Source organism: Aulostomus chinensis, chromosome 6, assembly GCF_037954235.1.
Source record: "Aulostomus chinensis isolate RoL2024-O1b breed Wild chromosome 6, RoL_Achi_v1.0, whole genome shotgun sequence".
NCBI lineage: Eukaryota > Metazoa > Chordata > Actinopteri > Syngnathiformes > Aulostomidae > Aulostomus > Aulostomus chinensis.
In genome coordinates, this window is record NC_141325.1 from 10,445,301 (window position 1) to 10,462,252 (window position 16,952).

Consider the following 16,952-nt stretch of genomic DNA (forward strand, 5'->3'; position numbering starts at 1 on the left):
GGAGATCTGAACTGTCCTGACTGATTGGCACTCAATGAAACGCCAACCATGGCCTGCTAGCTCACATAATGATCCATGACAGGCTCTCTGAAATACAGAGCAGCCAACTTCTTCCTCTTTTATTTTGTCAAGGGCTGGGTGTCAAACTACTTTTATGTGTATGTATTTTTTTTTCTATCAAGTATTTAAAGATATACTTGCATAACATATATAAATACTAACAGAACAAATATCCAGATTTTCCCAAATAATTTTGGTTTAAAAAAAAAAAGAGTTGAAACAGACAAATTAAGTGGAAATCGTTGTATATTTTCACGTTATGAAAATCCCAAGATGCTAAACCTAAAATGTGTGATGTCATTTCCATTTCGTTAAAGTTGTTCTTTTCAAAAGATCTCATTCAGGAACCAGCATCAAAGTCCAGGTATCACACGTTTTTGATCTATAACGGGTGCAAAAACAGCTGGGACATAAATATACATTTCAAAAAACTAACTTTTATTAAAACAAAACAAAAAAACAAAAAAAAAACAAAAAAAAAAACAAAAAAATCAATTATTGACTCATTAACAAGATTATAAAACAGTGATTTTAGTTACATAAATAAATTGATATCGGTGTATCAAATCTTAATTTCATAAGCATGTATACATGGGTCATTGTAATAAATAAAACGGGAGGGCAGAATATTCCTACACAAACCAAATAAAAAAAATAAAAAATAAAAACAGCTAGAAAGACTCAGAGGAAATTCTGAAGAGAGAGACACTGGACAATGTATTTTTCACCAAACACACGTGAGGAGTTGCTTTTTGTTAAAGCATGAGTTACACAGCCATTCACTTACTAATTAAGGACACTAAAGCTGGGACCAAGGTGGGTCGTCTCTCACCTCTTAGAACGCGTTTGGTTGTTAGATAGATCTCCTGTTTGGTTACTTTAAAGCGTTAAGACAAGGCAAGAGAAAAGGCTGCTTTTATCTTTAATGAAACACAAGATCGAAAAAAAGAAAGATGTGAAGACAGGAAAAGAAAAAAAAAAAGCTGATATAAAGAAAGGAGAAAAAAAAAGGGCAAGTAATGAGAGGACAGCTTAAAATTGCAGAGGAGACACTGGAAATTCTGTGGTGCTACGGGAGCCTGTGCACTTAATCTATGAGTCTTATTGAGATGCACAACTATTGACACTGCAGAATGAAGCAAACTTCAGCCAGGAGATGTCCTTAAATGCATGTAAGGCCGGACACATAACACATGACTTGAAATTCCCAATTAGCTCCTGCATAAAGCACATTATTTCTCATAGCATATCGTAGAAGAATATGCTAAGACAAAAGCTTACATGCATAATTAAACATTAATCGCCCACTGGCCTGAAGTAGTCTACCTCCCTCCCTTTCTAGTCGGCAGGAATGAAGTAAGACAACAAGGTTTTTTCTCCGCCATCACCAAATTGACCCAACCCACAGTACGGACAGGGTCCAGCGTCTCAAGCACGTACAGATGTGGGCTCGTGAGTCCGTTCGACAAGGTCTGTCTAGTCCTTCTGATATGTTCGACAAAAATGAAAAACATAAGAAAAGACAAAAGAAAGGAGAGCGAGAGAACAAGAGAGAGAGCAAACTACAGCGGCTTCAAGTATTTCACATTACATAGAATACTCTGTATAAATTAGTTAACATATACTTTCAGATCCTCCATATTCAGACATATACTATGGCATATATACAGAGTACAATAAATGCTCGCTCATGTTGTGTCACGTTTTCATGTTTTTTTTCTTCCTCTTCCTGTAGTCAGTCGTTCATTTGTTCCGCCTTTTTTTTCCTGTGGAGAGAAATCCCTGAGAACGTTCTGGTTGACAATTACTGAAGGTTCCACACAATGAACGAGAACAGTAGAAAGTCTCATTTCTATGAATCACATGCACAGAGGGAAATGACACTGGCCTATTCTGAAAATACCAAACACTGGTGGCTATAGAGATGGGTTTGTGTGTGTTTGTGTGTGTGTGTGTGTGTGTGTGTGTGTGTGTGTGTGTGTGTGTGTGTGTGTGTGTGTGTGTGTGTGTGTGTGTGTGCACTAATTTCGGGGTGTAAGTACCGTTAGGAGAGCAGTGACGTACAGCACACAGCACAACTCCATATCTCCTCATACCTTTCATCTCAATAGTGAATCTCTTGAATTAACGAACTCTGTTAGCTCTCATAGATGATATACATCATGATAGCATCTTTAAACTGGGAGCAGGTTCAATACCATATCATGAGGTAGTCTTCTCCCTCTGAGATTCTGCTTTAAAGGAACACACCAGTTTTTTTGATAAATACACTTATTTGCATTCCAAACAAAGCCACACAAGAAGATGCATATCCTTTTTCTTCTTGTGTGTAATAAACCAACAGAGACTGGCTGAATGCTAGTTAGCTTAGCGCAGTGAATGGTAGTATGGTGGGCGTGTTGGCATATCTCTATCTTACTAGCACAGCTTCCAAAACCTGCAGCTCTTCTTCAAATACACACATTTCTGAATTTTGGTTTGCTAAGAAGTAATCTTTCTCATAATCCATTACTGACTCGGCCACGATTAGGAGTAGCATTCGCTATTCCGGTTGCTAACTAACATTGTATTTTGTCACAGTGGGACTTCTGAGGTGCTGCATCAAATCTCCTTATCAGGAAAATAGTTCCAGCTATTTATCTGATTCTAGAATGATATCTCGTGATTTTAAACTGTTTCATTGTGAATATTCTGCCCAATTCTGGTTATATTTTCATGCTAACCTGCCCGTCTACAACCACTCACTGCGCTAAGCTGGCGAGTATCCATTTTTTTGTCTGACTGAGGAGGATGAGTGAATTTCCCAAAAAGTCAACATGTTCCTTCAGTTCGAAACCCAGTTATATCAGTGATTTAGTCCAATTTGCGCTGTTGAAATCACAGCTGTCCTCCATCACGTGAATGTAACGATTATACTCCTTATATTTGTCTGATGTGCCATCTCTTCAGAGCTTGCGTACTGTCCTCTGCCTGAAACAGCAGGAGATTACAACACTAAGAGTTAGCTAAGAGCATTGTTGTGTGTGTGTTGAAGTTAATGTCCAGGACCCAAGAAAACTAATGGCTGCTCAAGTGCTGTTGCTGTCTGGAGAAATGCTGAGGGTGGCTTTCTGTCAGTGCTAACCCAACTGTGCTGAGCCGAGCCAAGCCGAGCTGTGCAGTGCTGCCCAGCGCCCGCTGTTGAGGGTCTGGACAGAGGGGAGGTGCTCTGTGTGGTTTAAAGCCTTTAGTTTCTCTTTGAGGACAACAGTTTTCCTTTTTTTTTCTTTTTTTTTTAACACGAGCGCTATTGTAGAAGGGCTTCAGCCACTTAACAACATATAACTCAATATACACTGAAAAAAAGGAAAAAAGGGATGTTTTAAATCATAAAAATAAAAAGGAACAAAATTTAAAAAAGCCATTTCACTTTTCCTTTCACACACATGTAGAGAAATACACACATTCACAACGTGACAGATTTCCTCTCTTCTGAAAAATAAAAACACTTCTGTACACATAGTAGTAATCATATTATTAATAATAATAATAATAGTAATAATGTTTATAACAATAACAACAGCAAGAACAATAATACCGCGTGTGGCTCTGTTGATTTTTTTGTCATCTTTTCCTTTCTCTTTTTGCTTCATTCTACAAGTCACATCCCTCTTTTTTCTTGTCTATTTTATACGTCCAAAAGAAGTTCAAAAGGCAGACTCAAGTTAATAGAAAAGTACTAGCGTGGGAGGGGCGGGGCCTCAGCCTCAGCCGAACCGCTCCCTCACCAGCATCATTAGTTTCTTTTTGCCCTTGTAGATCTGTTTCAGGTTGTCTATGAATTGAGTGAACTGAATGTGTCCGTCATGAGCCATCATGAAAGTCTCCCGGGCTTTACCCAGGAACTCTATGAACTCGCTGTAGTGCCGTGGGCTGATGTGTGTTAGCCGCGAGTGTGTGGTGTTGATGTAGGCCCCGATGGTTGCGTCCAGCAGCTGCCTGAGCGGCGCCTTGTCCAGGGACATCAGCTTACCAGAGTTCCTGCGACTGTGCAGCGCCGACACCATACCCGGCGTGGTTAAAGTGCACCGTCGCAAAATGTCAGAGAGCACAGTGGCACACTTCACGCTCTTCACCACTAAGGGGATAACGGCGGCTAGCTCGTTTTTCCCTAGGGAGTGGCTAAGTGCACAGGCCCACAGCACATCATTGATGGCCGGGTGTGTGTCCTGGTTGTAACTGAGGTTCAGATGAGCCATCGCTAATGTCGCTAGCTTATAGGCTCTCATAGGGTAACCACGGTGTTCCATATAGCGTGCTATCGTGAACAGCTGTGTGTAGCTCATCCCTGTTGCCGCTGCATCCAGTACAATCTGGTAGGCTGTCTCGAAGGCAATGTGGTCCTTTTCACAGAGTGTAAGAGCAGAGAGTGCGCAGTTCTGAGGGTCCTTCATGGCACACTGCAGGGCAAGGGTGCGGGCGGAGGAAGCCAGGTTCTCCTGTTGGTGGCAGTCCAGGTGGAGGCGGACGATAGTGCTGTTGGACATGACGGTGGTGGCGACGATACTGGTGGCTTCTGTTGGGGTGAAGAGGGTGAACCAGCTCTGCATGATGCTGTCCAGCGCGTACACTCCTGACACACAAATACAAAAGAGCAAAGATGAAAGTTGGGCGCCAAAGGAACAAAATCCTGCACAACAAAATTCCCCCCGACATCACTTACCAACTTCTGTGGCACATGTAACTAACCAGCGCACCATTTCTCTCCTCCTCCAGTTTAACGTGGACAGAGTTATTCTCATCACCTGAGCAGGACGGAGAGGAGAGGAAAGGAAAGGACAGTTGTGAAAAACCCCACTCCAGCAGGACAACTGTAGATGCAGATTGTATTACATCTTGAAACATGGAATCACATTTCCTGTGGATGATTTGTCATGAAAGATCAAAGCACGACTGTTTTGCATTTGTATGTGGCTAAGGCTCACATCAGCTGTGACAAACCCCCGAGCAAACTTTCAAAGGAAATACTTTTGATGGGGGGGGGGGGGGGGGGGAGATTACAAATAAATAAATACATACACTTTTAATAGAAACATAGTCTGTGGAAAATTAGCTTGGTTTAGTAGAGCAGCACAGCTGTACATATTTGAAAGAGCCAGCACAAACCCTTTTAAAATAGCAACATATTATGTCAAAATGAAGTCCCACATGGCAGTCAAATGATACAAAAACACAAAATTAACGTGTTGCAAGGCAATGAATTGGTTGCTAGACCTTAAAATAACTTTCAAATATGTATTTAATTACAGTATTGCCTGTCGTGATGTCTGTGTATCATACATGTATGGGCCGGCTAAAAGCTGAAGCACAAAAAACTATCAGAATCTGTCTGTGAGGGTCTGTAAAAAAAAACCTACGTATCCAACACTATAACTTCTATTACAATAGATTCCTGTCCAAGTTGCACAAAAACAAACGCATGGAAAACAGCGATAAGCTAAAAGCAGAGTCAGATGTGGGTCACAGAATATGAGGCTATTTTACAAAATAATACTTCTGCTCCCTCACCGTGTCCTCATGTTCTCAGATGATAAAATAAAAGTTATTGAAATAAACGTTTGTACTTTGAAGGTCTTCATGACCGGATCACCAGGCTGAAGTTAAGCTTTGTTCACAGCCACACAATTCAGATCTAAACATAAATGAGGCATTATGGCGGGGAGGTGTCAAGTCTGTCCTCTCACAAATTTAAGTCACAAGTTGATGTGTGACAAACTTCCGAGGCGGTTTAAAGCAGTTATAAGGATCTCGTGACTTGATGTGAATACCATCCATCCATCCATTCATTTTCTACTGCTTATCCCGTAAAGGGTTGCGGTGGGGCTGGGGCCTATCCCAGCAGCTTGCACCCTGGACGTGTCACCAGTCCATCACAGGACCAACACATAGAGACAGACAACCATTCACACTCACAGTCACACCTACGGTCAATTTAGAGTATCAATCAGCCTCGTCCCCTCTTGATGTCTTTGGACTGTGAGAGGAAGCTGGAGTACCAGAGAGAACCCACACAGACACAGGGAGAACATGGAGACTCCACACAGAAAGATCCTGGGCTGGAGCCCGGGATCTTTCTGTGTGGAGTCACACTGTGTGGAGTCTTCTTTTATATCTTACACAACAGTTTTAATATCAATCAGGTTGCTGAGAACACATAAGCAAAGTATATTTATTTAGATGGAAAAAAGTTATTAAGCTTGCTGTTGTGCTGTTCAGTCATTACAAAAATACAAAATAGAAACAAAAACACCAATGTGAGTCTTAGTGGACATCCGATACTGAGCTGACAGCGACGCACTACCTGCAGTCCAAGCTCCAGAGAGACTTTGAGAAGCGTGATGTCAGGCAGGCTGTCCATCAGCGTAGCGATCTTGAATGCATCCTGCGCCAGTTTGAAGATGTGAGACGAGGAGTGAATGTTTTTCTGGATGGACTCCAGGACTGTCTCCAGCCTGCGACTGTCACCTGGAAGACAGACACCGGCTCTTACTTCATCACGCTGCTTACGTATATATGTGTGTGTGTGTGTGTGCGTGTGTGTGTATATCTGACAAACATCTGTATATGTGTGAAAATGTCAGACCTTTGGCAGCAGTGAGCATGGTGGAGGCCAGCTCACACTGCTGAGACTCGATGTGGCTCAGCGTGAACCAGCGTGGGTAACGGTTTGGCACCACGGACACGATGTGGTGAGGTCGAGACAGGTCACCAGACGAGGCCGTCGATTCCAACACCGGCAACCTAGCGGAGAGATATGGGGAGGCAGTGACATTAGTCATAAAGTAGGAAATTTACTTTAATTTAATGCACCATTAATGATGTCATGAGTGATAAGGTACAGAAATAAAATTTAGGATCATTCATTCCCGTGTGCTTTTAGTCAAAATGACCAAATTGAGCCAAAATGATTATGATTACTAGACCTACATTCGTTCCAGTACTGAGCAGCTATAAATGTCAAGTGTCCTGTAGCAAATATTTAGCTGTTGTCAACGTGAATTTGAATGTGATGGATGTTTGTATTCATCAAAAAGTGTTCAAAGTGGATAAGAGAGCTGGTGGCACTGCTGTGTTCTGATGGCTGAGCTCTGGACTTCCTTAAATGCGACCACGGTAAACAAGAAGAAGAAACTGAAAGCCGTGTTTCTCTCTCAGGATCCTCTCAGAGGTGTCGCAGGACATTGATAATAACCTTATGAGCTGGTCGGTGACAAATACAAGCAGTTTTGCTAGTTGCGGCCGTTCTGCGATGGCAACCATAGCTTTCTAGATAAATATTAAAGAAATTAGTGTAATTTTCATCCCCTGTGAATCATTTCTGCCCAGGTTGAAAAGTACTGGAGTGATCCTTTAATGTTGAGAGTAGCAGAGAGACACCCACCAATCACGATACTCTCTTTTCAAGGAAAGTCTTACAAGGAGACAGACAGAAAAAGTCTATATGAGGTTTGAAAGTGACTCCAAAATGAGAATGACTTATGTGATCACAGGACTACATCCAGCCTATCCCTGCAATTTACTTCTAACCTAGTAGTTAATCACCTAGAAACCGAGGCATAATTAGTATTTTCTTCACCCTAATTGGTCACGATGAAGTCAGAGCTGTGTAACACCTGCTAGCGGATGAAGCAGCTTCACGGGTTCCTCTTCCTCATTATAATAACACTGACGGGCCAAGTCTTCACCAGCACCACCAGCAACCATTACTACTGTGGCCGTCTCATCTCCTATGCTGCTTCACTCCTCTTCCCTCCACTCCCACCACCACTTTCAAAGGTCTTCTTTCCTTCTGAAGGCAGCACAACCTGGCCTTCTCTCAGCCAATCACAAAGCTAATTGAGTCCACGGGGAAATTAAGGAATTCACCTTGCAGCCTCGTAAGGCTGGACACACATCAAACAAATACCGACACACATGAATGAAAACACACCCGCGTTTGCACACGCACAGACACACACAGACACAGACACAGACACAGACACACACACACACACACACACACACACACACACCTGCCCTTTTGAAAGCACATCAAAGAGGCCTGGTAAAAGCAATGTGATGCTAAATGCCAGTTTCAATTTCAGAGCAAAAGTGCATGTGATACTGTTGCCACCTGAGTGAAGGCATGTACAAAAACAACCTCCTCTTTGCTGGGTTTTACCCGAAAGAGCACGAGTGGGTCTCATCTCTCTGAGGGAGAAGGTGACAGAAAAACCCTGTTTGGATATGTGAGAGTGTGAACATTGACACTTGGAGTAAAATGGAGGTTGGGTTTTTTTTTTTGTGCTTTTTTTTTTTTTTTTTAAGTCCAAGCAACAACTGGGTTCATTCCACATACATCTAAAGAGCTGCTAAAAGCTTCCACCACTCTGGGGCCTTCTGGAAGATTCCTGGGGTGTAGCAAAGCAAAGAAAAAGGGCCCTGGGTAAAGATGGAGGCCTCATCAACATTCCTGTCTTTGTTTGGTTTTCACCAGAGAGCCAGAGGCCTCCATTGGAAGAGAGCTTGAGAGGCTTGGCCTGCTGAAAAATAACCTCCTCAAAACGTTGGGAGGAAAATCCATACTGGGCTATTGTTCCGTGAGAAAAAAGATGGAAAAAAAATCCTTGTGGACTTCTGCGTTGACTCCAGTATATTCCCTTGCCTGAGCACCTTGTAAACTACTGCAAAATGGTTAGCCATAAACATAATCATCCCTTTGCAATAACACTACAAACTTGAATGTCAAGTGCACTTAAAAGCTCAAATTAATGTTAAAATTCTTTTACAGCCTTTTAAGTGAACATAAATGCGCATCAATGACAGATAAAGAGAGAGTGAGAGAGCAAGAGAGAGAGAGAGCTGTTAAAAAGGCAATCAATCCACTGTGCCAGGCAGCGAATAGCACCCTGTCACATCTGAACGGGACGCGGCATCAAAAACATTCAAGGGTGACGAGAGTCTACAAGGGACCACAAAGGACAGGCGGCGTGTAGCGAGTGCGCAATCAATGGACGGGTTGTATTCTCAGTAGATCAGGAGGATTATTTACAAGATTTAGTGAAAAAGAAAAAAAAAAGAGGGTGACATTGATAAAAAGCAGTCCAAGCTGGGTTGGGGTTTTTTTTGTTTTTTTTTTTTTACCTAAATCCTGAAGCCCTTTGAGTTTCTGGTCAGTATCACCATGACGACTGACCTCTCTACCTCATGGTCCTTTTCCCCTTCTGACTGTAAACACCCTTCAGTCTCATAATTTATTAAGTACACATCTATCAGCTAAGCTACACATCCGCTTAAAGACCTCCACTCTATACACAAAGTTTAAAACCCTTCAGCGGAACAGCTCGCCCGCCTGACAGGAAGTGAACCCCCCATCAGAGTTTGCAGCTCTTTTTTAGCAGATGCAGCCCAACTGGATGAACATTCAACAATATCTAAAAATAAAAATAAAATAGCAATCCAGATATAAAGGATTACAGTATTTTGTGATGTATTCATGCAGCAAAGGTGTGGAGACGCTAAGTGCGGAGGTTCTCTAGAGGTTCTCTCCATCCAACTTCACCATTAGCTTTATGCTAGTCATTAGGGAGACAGAAGAGAAAAAGCTACAACAACTGAGGATGAAAATCATCAAAAATGTGTATCTTTTCACAGGATAAGAATGACAATAACTTAAAGACAAGTGTATGTCAGATACCTGCAGGTGTTACTGCTATAACGTTGTCATGATTTATTCATTGTTGCAACGCAAAGATTAAGGATCATGCAGAGGATCAAAGGTGGTAGATTAGACAGAGCATCTAGATTCATTAGCTTTGGAAAACTCATATCTCACATAGAAATCTTATATGATAACGAGCACTTGGGATTCTTGGCTTCCAGAAAGCGGAGCGAAGGACTGTGTGACTGCTGAATTCAGATTCTGGGCAGCTTGTGATGCAATAGGCAAGCTCCTGTGTTTTTGTGTTGGCCGCCCACACCAAGCCATCACACAGCATATGCTGCTCACACACGCTTTAATTAACCTCACCCACAACACTAAATACACAAAACACACACACACACACACACACAGACACACACACACGGAGCGGATACACATTTGTTTACAGACCAGTTCGGACTTCCTCTCGTTTGAAAAATAAAAGCTGGTTTGGAGAGAAACTATGAAAAAAAGGGAGCAGGAGAGCTCTAGTCCTTCTCCCTCCCTCTCTCTCTCTCTCTCCTTCTCTCTTGCTCTCTCTCCATGTATCAATGATAATGTTATAATGGGTCCATTAAAATAGCCCTAGTTCCTTTACCTCTTCCTCTATATTTAACTGTCCAACGTCCCGTGGGAGTGGGGAGGTATATGCTATCATATTACACTACGCTACATTACACACATTCATTATGTGCTGAGTAGACACCCCTGGCTCCCAGGAGCACCCATAAGTGGCCATATTATTCTAAATCGCTGGTTTCACACTACAAGAGTGAGGATGGAGGAGGTGAGGAAGCAGGGAGAGTTAAAGGAAGTAGCAGGGGAGGGAGGAGAGAGGCTGACTCAGGGAAAACAAATTTGGGACAAGGTTTAGAGGTGAGGAGGGGACACTCAGTCCAGCCGTGGCTTTTAAGCAAATGGTTCCAATTCCTCAAAGTGGGCGACTGCAGGAAGATGTGAGCAATGTGTTGGCTGTCCTTTTGTTCTCCAATGTCCAACTGTGACACTTGATGGTGTAAAGCCTGAAAAAACTCACTTCCATTATCATTTGCCAGTTTCTCAGTGTCAGAGGCTTGGCTTTGTGGAAACACAACAAACATCTTTCCCACACTGCCCTGTCCCTGTTGGCCCTGCGCGCACGTACGTATGTGTGTGTATGTGTGTGTATGTGTGTGTGTGAGAGTGCGTCCTCCTCATTACAGCCACACTAATTACACTCTCATTAATGTAATTAATATTCACTGATCCAGCTCCCACTAGTCACAACATCAAAACACAGCAGCGCCGACTGATTAACACACATGTACACATTGTCCACAGATGAATACACACAGGAGCTTAAAATAGAGAGATCACATGGACAATGCAGACTCAGACCCACAACACACACGCGCACGCACAAACCCACACACTCACAAACCCACACACTCACAAACACACAATCCTCTTCATGGATTCTGTCTGCAGAAGATGTGTATCCCAAAAATCTCCTGATTACAACCCTGATTCAGTGTGTGTTAAATAGGGCAGATTGCCACAGATATGTTATCTTGTGACGTTAAGCTTGGTTAGCTGAGTCAGATGCATCACAATATGAAAAATTCTTATAAATTCTGCTGCTGGAATCTGCACTAATCTGGATATAACATCATGTTTTAAGTGATTAATGGCGGAAACCTGGAAACCGTGTGCTTAATCGCGATCTTCAAAGGTTAGTTAGACTCAATCACTTTGTTGTTTCGTTCAGTCCAAACAGAGCTGTGGTCGCTGACAACATTGTTTGTCTCACTTTCCTCTGCATACTCTTTGCTTTTATTTCTTCCATAATTGATTGCTGCAACACACTTTACTAGAACTAGCAGATCTAGCATCTGTAGATTGCAGCTAGTACAGACTGCTGCTGCCAGTCTGTAATCAGACAGCCACATCGCACAGGTCCTTGCTGCCCTTCATTGGAAAATGTCCACTTTTGGGGAAAATGCACTTGTTATTCATTATTTTTATAGTGTTGAACGAGAGCATTTGGAAGTAGGATTGTGTAAATGATTGCTGTGGGAAAAATTGATGAAAAATAAGAGATCTTGTTCTTTTAGAGTGAAAAACAAAGCCGGTACAACTTTTTTCTGAGTGATTCGATGCAGCACTGCAGAAGCCCCGTCATAACAATACAGGATAAAACAACAGCAACTCAGAATGTGACGTTTTTCCTTCTTTCTTTTTCTTTTACAGTGAATTTTAAGCACAAACACTGTTCTAACTTACACAGGAAATTTTTATCTTGCAGAAATGTGTGTTGTCTCCCACTGCTAGCATTCATCCCCAGCTAAGCTAACTTACAGGCAGCCATCTGGTGGGTGTCTGGTGGTCCGTAATGCACGCAGAATGGAGACATGGTTATCTATCTGTTTGTCTGAGGTTAAAAATGAATAACATAACATTAAATTTATGTCACAAAATTCAGCACACTCCTTTAAGATTTTACTGAATAATATAAGAGATTTATTTATATTTGAGATTTGCTAACTGCCCATGAACCAGATCGCTGCTTGATATCCTCTAGCGGGGCCTTATTTACAATTACAGAATCTTGTCATGTGACCAAAGATGACCAGACTTTTGCTGTCAAATCATCTCAGCTGACAATGTCAATGTTATCTTTAAAATCTCCGCTTAAAACTCACTTTTATTGCACAGCCTTTCCTTCACTTATGATAGTTATTAACATTTTTAAATCCTGTTCATAAATGTTTTCAGGAGTCATGTTTACGCTGTGTTTTTTTTAATTTATAGAACTACACATTTTAACTTTGTCTTGAGAGGTGCATTATAAATTATTACTCTCTTAATTGTTAAGCTGCACTTCAACATGATTAAATGAATGCATCACTGTCTAAATAGCCTCAGGAACAGTTGCTCTGACAGTAAACACATCATAGCTGGGTTGATGAGTGCTGCTTCACTGCTAAAAGCTGCTGATTTGGTCAGAGAGGATTCAGCCAAGTCAGCTGAGTTTGAAGATTTGTTTAACAGTTGTTCTGCACACCTCCAGGTCTCATTTTAAAGCTGCCCACCATTCAATTAAGGGTTTTCCACTGGAATTTTAAAAGGCTTAATTATCCCACATTTGGGAGGATTTTATTAATCCAGCAATCTGCATGGAATTCTTCAAATGAGAGTCAGTAAAATGTGATTAACAAGGTTTTGACATAATTACAGCAACATACGCACACCTACCGCATGGCTCTCAGTGCAATTTTGTACGCCAGTTCAGCGTCATGAGGTAGGAGAGAGGTGAAGAGATAGCGGGCAAAGGTGTGCATGGGAACACTCTCTCTGTGGACAATCTCCCCCAGACCAGAGTACGGACCAGCTGCACAGAAAACACACAGACATGGAGACCACTATTAGTCCAATCAGCATACAGACAGTGAGGAGGGTCTTATCTGGTCTATCCCCCCGAGCCAGGAAGAGTCAAAGTCATGCCACGTTTAAACAAACTGTGATGTCAAAAACCATATGGTCATGTGCAGACTTGGCCTTGCATTCTCTCTCTCCTGCCCCCCCCCCTCTTCCTGCATTTCCCCTCGTCTCTGGTGGGTTATTTTAAACTCCAACAGGCTCCTAAGCCACAGACCACATCACACAGTCGCGCGGCTGCAGCCTCCAGGGGCCCGCCGAGGCCTCGGAGCCGGGTGCTCTATTAGTAACAGAGCCAGAGGTGGGTGGTCGCAACAGGCCAGGCCAGCCTGGGGTTTGGGTGGGGACTGGAGTAAAATTTAAACTGGGCTGGGCCCTACAGGATGTGCCCCCCTCCCCTCCATCTCCCTTTCCATAACCAAACCCCAGCCGTCGCATTCGGCTCCAGCTCAGTCCTGTAAATGAACACACTGTTGTGTGTGTATGCATGTATGTGCTGACACAATATCCCTGGTGTTACTGTGCAAAGAGCTCATTTTGGTCTGGCCCGGGGCAGCTCAGCCTCTATTTGCACCACAAAATGAAAGGATAATAAATAGTGAGACAGAGTCCGGTGAATTTTTTCCTGTTTAGGCAAGAATGTGTGGGCTTTTTGGTGTGTGGGAGGGAGAAAAAAGACAGAGGGGAATGTGTCATATATATATATATATATATATATATATATATATATATATATATATATATATATATATATATATATATATATATATATATATATATATATATATATATATGTGTGTGTGTGTGTGTGTGTGTGTGTGTGTGTGTGTGTGTGTGTGTGTGTGTGTGTGTGTATGTATATATATATATATATACACACACACACATACATACATACATACATATATATGTATGTATGTATGTATGTATGTACGTATGTATGTATGTATGTATACACACACACACACACACACACACACACACACACACATATATATATATATATATATATATATATATATATATACATACATACATACATACATATATATATATCTGCATGTGTGGGGACAGCTTGGAGATCAAATGAAATAACAGTGCAATATTCTCTGGTCGCGTTCTCACCCTCTAGAAGAAAGACGGCTTGTTTACGGAAGATTTTGACCAAGAAGTCGTCCAGTTCCACTTCCTGCAGCTTGGCCAATAGCTGCTCTTCATTACGACACACCTTCTCTTGAGCATATAACCCGTCAGGCATCACCCGCTGCTGGCCTAAACCAATCAGAGCCGTCTCCACTGCTAGTGCAACATATGATTCACCATCTCCTAGCAATCGCTGCACGGGCATTCGCTGGAGGTCTGCTCGAGTTACCACACTAGAACAGTCTGTGAAGAGAGCAGAAAGATCTGAAAAGAAGGAAGAGAGCTGGTGTGATGTCAGACGTCTGAATGCGATGATCATCCAAAATGAACTCTGATTATTGTGTTCACTATTTCACCTCAGAGGAGATTGTTATTTCTGCGGGGAGAGGAGGAGATGAAGGACTGAGGAGTGTGAGGGAAGCGAATTTAAAAAAGCACAAGAGAAGGAGATAAGACAAGAAACTGAAGGTGAGTCCACTATAAACTATTCAAAAGTTGGGGAATTCAAAAAGACTTGAAAAGTGTGAGGTGTGAAAAAGTCCATGGAATTAAAACAACCTCACTTCCATCAAAAAGACAGAGATGTCAGTATCACTCATCTATTTTCTAATCCCGTATTAAATATACATGAATGGGAATAATTTTATTCCCTGAAAAGCTCAAAGTTAGAACATTAATACATATCTGTTCCAGGCTATACAGCTTTGTTTCCTAGCATCAACTTATATTTACACTTTAATATACAGACTAAATGTGTATTGGCTCAAAAATTAATTTTTCATATTTTACCATAGCATCACCAGCACTATCTTAGGAATGTGTGTGATTTCTTTCTTTTTCTACCTGAGAGGTCTAAGCAGGTGTTGGAGCCCTCCTCTCCCACTCGTCCCGACTCTGTCAGGGTGCTGAAGAGGGTGCCGATGGGATCCAGGGGATGTCCCACCCAGCCCTCCATGTTGGTAATGGAAGTATGACCTTTATGGAGCAGCTCTGAGACAAGAAAGACAAACATTTACTGAGTGGTATTTCCAAAATACACCCTGCAAATGTAAATATCTTCAATCTAGTGATGTCAGTAAAGAAAGAAATCAAAGGATGCTGGTGATTGATAACAAGCTTCACCTTTCTTGTGCCGGCGGAAGTGCTCTAGTTGCCTCTGCTGTTGCCGTCGTAACGTGTTCACCACAGCGATGGCCAGTCGGAGGGCTTCCCTGGGGTAGCCGTGTGAGCGCAGGGCGTCCACTCTGGCACAGGCTGTTGGGACGTGTTCTGTTAAAAAAAAAAAATGAAACAAAAAGATGATGTTTAAGTACAAAAATCTCTCACAGCATGGAAATAACTCATCTGCTGACACACACACATACGCTTTAATATTCCACAGAAGAAACACTAACCATGCCACAGAGGCCAGCCACGTGAGTCAAAGAGGGAGCCCTCCTGGTTGTCATGGTAACAGTAGTTGGCATAGAGGTCACTGGCAATAATGTGCTGGAGATGTCTGTCCTGCCAGTGGAGGTCGCAGGCCTCGATGGCCCGTGTGAACACAGTCCTGTGGGGTCGCATCTCTGCAAGAGAGGTGAGGAGGAGGAGGCTTCTTCAGCGGGGACGGATCATCATTGCAGTGTTGTTTTTTTAAACCTCTAGTGTTTTAGGATCACTTTTAACCACATGCACATATTTTAGCATGAGCATAGTTACAGTAAATATGCCGGTAAGAATATCTTCTACAAATCTGGGCTTGGTTTAAGTGCAAATAATCTCCAAAGGTTGATCATCTTTAGTGAATGTAAACAGGACAATGAATGGCAGCAACCCTCCATGTGCGTGAGCTGCAGCTGCTCTACTGACGCACCAATTCAACGCTTTGCACTTCACACCTTTTCCACTGGGAAATACGATGTTATAAAGCAAAAACGTTATTGACAGACATATAAACCCCGTCAATCTCCGACCTTGGTTGCCATGGGCACCCTGAGGCAGTGAGTGGGTGAGGTTGGGCAGCTCGTTGCCGTGGTTTCCGTCTTCCCAGGGGCAGACGTCCACACTGTTCCACCTGCGTAGCTGCCGCAACCACAAGGACTTCTGCTCTGGTTTGCAGTGGGGGTTCAGTACGATGCACATCCACAGGGCACCTGGACACATACACACACGCACACAGACACACACACAAATACACACATGCTTCAGTCACCTGCCCCATTTGCCAATGACGTAGACGATGAGTCATACATGTCTTTTGAGATTAACACCATCCTAAATACAGTTATCTTGCAAGATTTACAGCTCGAGGCAGTTTTCAAGGAAGCGCAGCAGTCAAAACATCTTTCCTCTTTCTTTTGGAGCACATTGTGTATGCCCGCCGCCATTTTGCACTGGAACACAAAACTCTGTGAAAACAGAGAACTTAACTGGTCCCGAGGCAGCGCTGACTGCACACACATCATTTTGGAGTAAATTGGAACAAACAGAATATGAAAAGTGGCTACGTCTCCTGGGATCCAAGCACATTCAGGGATTTTACTCTCAAGACTGCTGGAGATATGTACACCCCTCTCTGTGTATGTGTGCGCGCATGTGTGTGTGTGTGTGTGTGTGTGTGTGTGTGTGTGTG

The 16,952-nt window shown here is 42.6% G+C and overlaps 1 protein-coding gene across 2 annotated transcripts in view; it reads right to left on the reverse strand.

Moving 5' to 3' along the window:
• Positions 1-232: 232 nt before the first annotated feature.
• Positions 233-16,952, reverse strand: part of LOC147260030 (zinc finger SWIM domain-containing protein 6-like) — a 47,118-nt gene continuing 30,398 nt past the window's right edge. The window contains exons 5-14 of one of the 2 annotated variants that reach the window (XM_086206386.1): positions 16,294-16,473; positions 15,736-15,906; positions 15,464-15,610; positions 15,185-15,331; positions 14,324-14,605; positions 13,016-13,151; positions 6,683-6,840; positions 6,401-6,564; positions 4,763-4,844; positions 233-4,672 (exon numbers count right to left, since the gene is read on the reverse strand). In XM_086206386.1, the coding sequence (XP_086062512.1) occupies positions 3,807-4,672; positions 4,763-4,844; positions 6,401-6,564; positions 6,683-6,840; positions 13,016-13,151; positions 14,324-14,605; positions 15,185-15,331; positions 15,464-15,610; positions 15,736-15,906; positions 16,294-16,473 (2,333 nt within the window). In that variant the 3' untranslated portion in view covers positions 233-3,806. The remainder of the gene's footprint in view (positions 4,673-4,762; positions 4,845-6,400; positions 6,565-6,682; positions 6,841-13,015; positions 13,152-14,323; positions 14,606-15,184; positions 15,332-15,463; positions 15,611-15,735; positions 15,907-16,293; positions 16,474-16,952) is intronic. The other variant, XM_086206387.1, reaches the window with a different exon arrangement.